At 39.3% G+C, this 2711-nt stretch overlaps 1 protein-coding gene across 1 annotated transcript; it reads right to left on the reverse strand.

The window, feature by feature from the left end:
* Nucleotides 1-2: 2 nt before the first annotated feature.
* Nucleotides 3-2112, reverse strand: LOC105120174 (putative disease resistance protein RGA4; the record flags this gene model as incomplete). Its single annotated transcript, XM_011018365.1, has 2 exons — nt 1883-2112; nt 3-1771 (listed from the first exon to the last, which is right to left on the reverse strand). A coding segment is annotated over exon 2 (1704 nt), but the record flags the coding sequence as incomplete, so codon positions are not given.
* Between the last annotated feature and the right edge of the window lie 599 nt (nt 2113-2711).

Raw genomic sequence — 2711 nt, forward strand, 5'->3', positions numbered from 1 at the left:
TTTCTTAAACTCAAGGCTCGATGTTTTCGACCAGTAATCTTTCCCCCTCCATACCCATACAGTTCATTCCTCACAAGAAGTGAGCGAAGTGATAGGACCTTGAGAACTTCAGAAGACGAAGCTACTGATTTGTTATAAAAAGCTACATGACGGGCAGTTTTAGGAATTTCCAACTGCCCATCGCCTCTTGTACTCATATAGCATTCTTGTGCTGCAATGGATTGTGCAAGATCATGCATAAGATCATGCATTTTACATGTTATGTTGCCAAATCCATCATCCTCGACCTCTTGCAGAAATGACCTTCCCGCTAGTTCATTGAATATCTCAATGCCCATGACGTGCAAATCCATTTCTCTTCTGCAAGAAATAAAGCCATTTGCCATCCACAAAGCAATCAGCTCCTCCCTCCTCATCACCCGATCTTTTGGAAATATAGCGCAATACGCAAAGCATTGCTTCAAATGCGGTGATAGATTAGTGTAACTCAACCTCAAAGCAGGTAAGATCTCGGTTGCTTCTTCTCTTAGATCCCAAATCTCACTTTCTTTGACAGCTATCCACTGATCTTCACTTTCTTTTAACCGCATTAGGTTCCCTAGTGCCTTTATAGCTAATGGAACACCACCACACTTCTTCACTATTGATACTCCAATGGCTTCCAGGTGTGCCCGCTCCTCTTTCCTTCTCATCCCGAATGCAAGCTGTTGAAACAACTGCAAAGAATCTTCTTCAGACAATCTCCCCATGTGCATGACAAAAGCTGTTGCCATTCTAAGAGCAACCATCTCAATACGCGTAGTTACTAACACAGCACTACCTTTAGATCCACAGCTTAATACCTCCTTCAATTGACTCCACCAATCAGTATAATCATCCCACACATCATCTAGTACAAGCAAAAACCTCCTTCCAGTTAACATTTGTTGGAGGCGTCGTTGCAGGGGATCCAATTCTTGAATAACACATGAAGCACCATCAATGGAATCTATGATGGCTCTTGTTAATCTTCTTACATCGAAATCAGTAGATACGCACACCCAGATCCTCAAACTGAAATGTTGTTTAACCCTTTTTTCATTGTAGACCATTTGTGAAAGTGTTGTTTTCCCGAGTCCCCCCATTCCCCATATAGCATAAATAGGGAGATTGTCTGCATTTGTGAGCAGGATGTTGACTAGTTCTTCTTTCTCCTTGCCTCTTCCATAAATTTCTGATTCATTCACGAGTGAGCTGGTAAGCCGCCAATCGTAGGTATCAGCTGCTGTGTCCCCAACTCGTGGTGTCAAATTGAACTTGTTTTTCTCATTGGCAATGGCATCCAGTTTTTCTCTCACATTTTTCAATTTAAGCGCCATTTTCAATCGAAAAACTAGTGGATTATGACCAAAAGAAAAGAAGGATCTTACTCGATTTTTGAGATCTCTTCGCTGCAGAAGCCACTGAGCTTCAATTGCAAACTCATCCAGTACATCATCAACAACATAAGCTGCATCCTTGAGGTCGCTGAGCCACACCTTGATAGGCTCACTCTTCCACTGCTTCTCCTCTGCATCTCGCAGCACAGCTTGAATGGTTCTGAACGTGCGCTTGAGATTTTCAAGCTCGGTCGTTAGGCCCCCAGCAAGTCCAAGCTCTTGAAGAATTGGGGAATTCAAGTTCCCCATGATTGTGCTCGCGAGAGCAGAAAGAATTGCATCAGCCATAGCTTGGTTTCGAATGGAAATGAATTGGATGTTGACAAGAAGAAGTAGAAAAGCTGCAAGGATAACTAAAAGAAGGGGATGGGAGCAAGAAATGGTAAGTAAATATTGAGAAGACAAAGCAGAGCAGTTTGAGATGAGAAACGGAAAAGGTGAAAGTGTTTGGTGATGGGCTTTACCTGTGCTATTCTGTGAGCAATTGAAGATTCATAGAAGGAACATGGCTGTGACAGGACGAAATCTGTCAAATGAAAACGCAAGATTGGTTATGGAAAAGAGAAGTGCACAGGGACAAAATAATTGCTCACTCCCTGGAATAATCAAATATATTAGTCTATCTGGGACATGAATAGAGAAAGGTTATTATATTTTCAAATATTTGTGATTCTAGAGTGGTGGTTCAATTTTATCAAAATATTAAAATCGCTGTCTTTTAACTACACTGATTAGGCTCCACACGGTGCAGACTTGACTAACATTGAAGTTTCTGAGCAGCAACACGGCTGTGATTCGAAGACAACATCTCCACTTCCATTGATATAGACAAGAATGGATTCACAAGAAACAAACAAGTCATTCGACTCCCTCTTTCCACATAAGAAAGATGGAAATATATTTCCCCTTTAATAAAGAGCTAAAAGGGCACGGTAGAAATTGCCTCAACATATTGCGCAGGATAACTGTGGTCAAGATTATTGCAGGTTCAGAATCTAACGAACACTCTCTGCTTGAAACTTCTATCCTTTTCTAACGAGAATTTGGAAAAAATAAAATAAAATGGAATGGATTTAGTTTCCCAAAGAATAAGATGGTCCTGCTTGAACTTCTAAACATGTAATTATATGCTAAAAAGTAATGTAAATCTCTAATAATTTAAATTTAAAATTTTACAGAAGATTAATAACCTTTTAGTTTTTATATTTCAAAATTCTTTTTTTTTAAATAATTTTTTTAATATAATATTAAAAATACTTTAAAATATAATCACTGCAGCACTTCAATATACTT

This window comes from Populus euphratica, unplaced genomic scaffold, assembly GCF_000495115.2.
Source record: "Populus euphratica unplaced genomic scaffold, PopEup_1.0 scaffold5248.1, whole genome shotgun sequence".
In the NCBI taxonomy this organism is placed as follows: Eukaryota; Viridiplantae; Streptophyta; class Magnoliopsida; order Malpighiales; family Salicaceae; genus Populus; species Populus euphratica.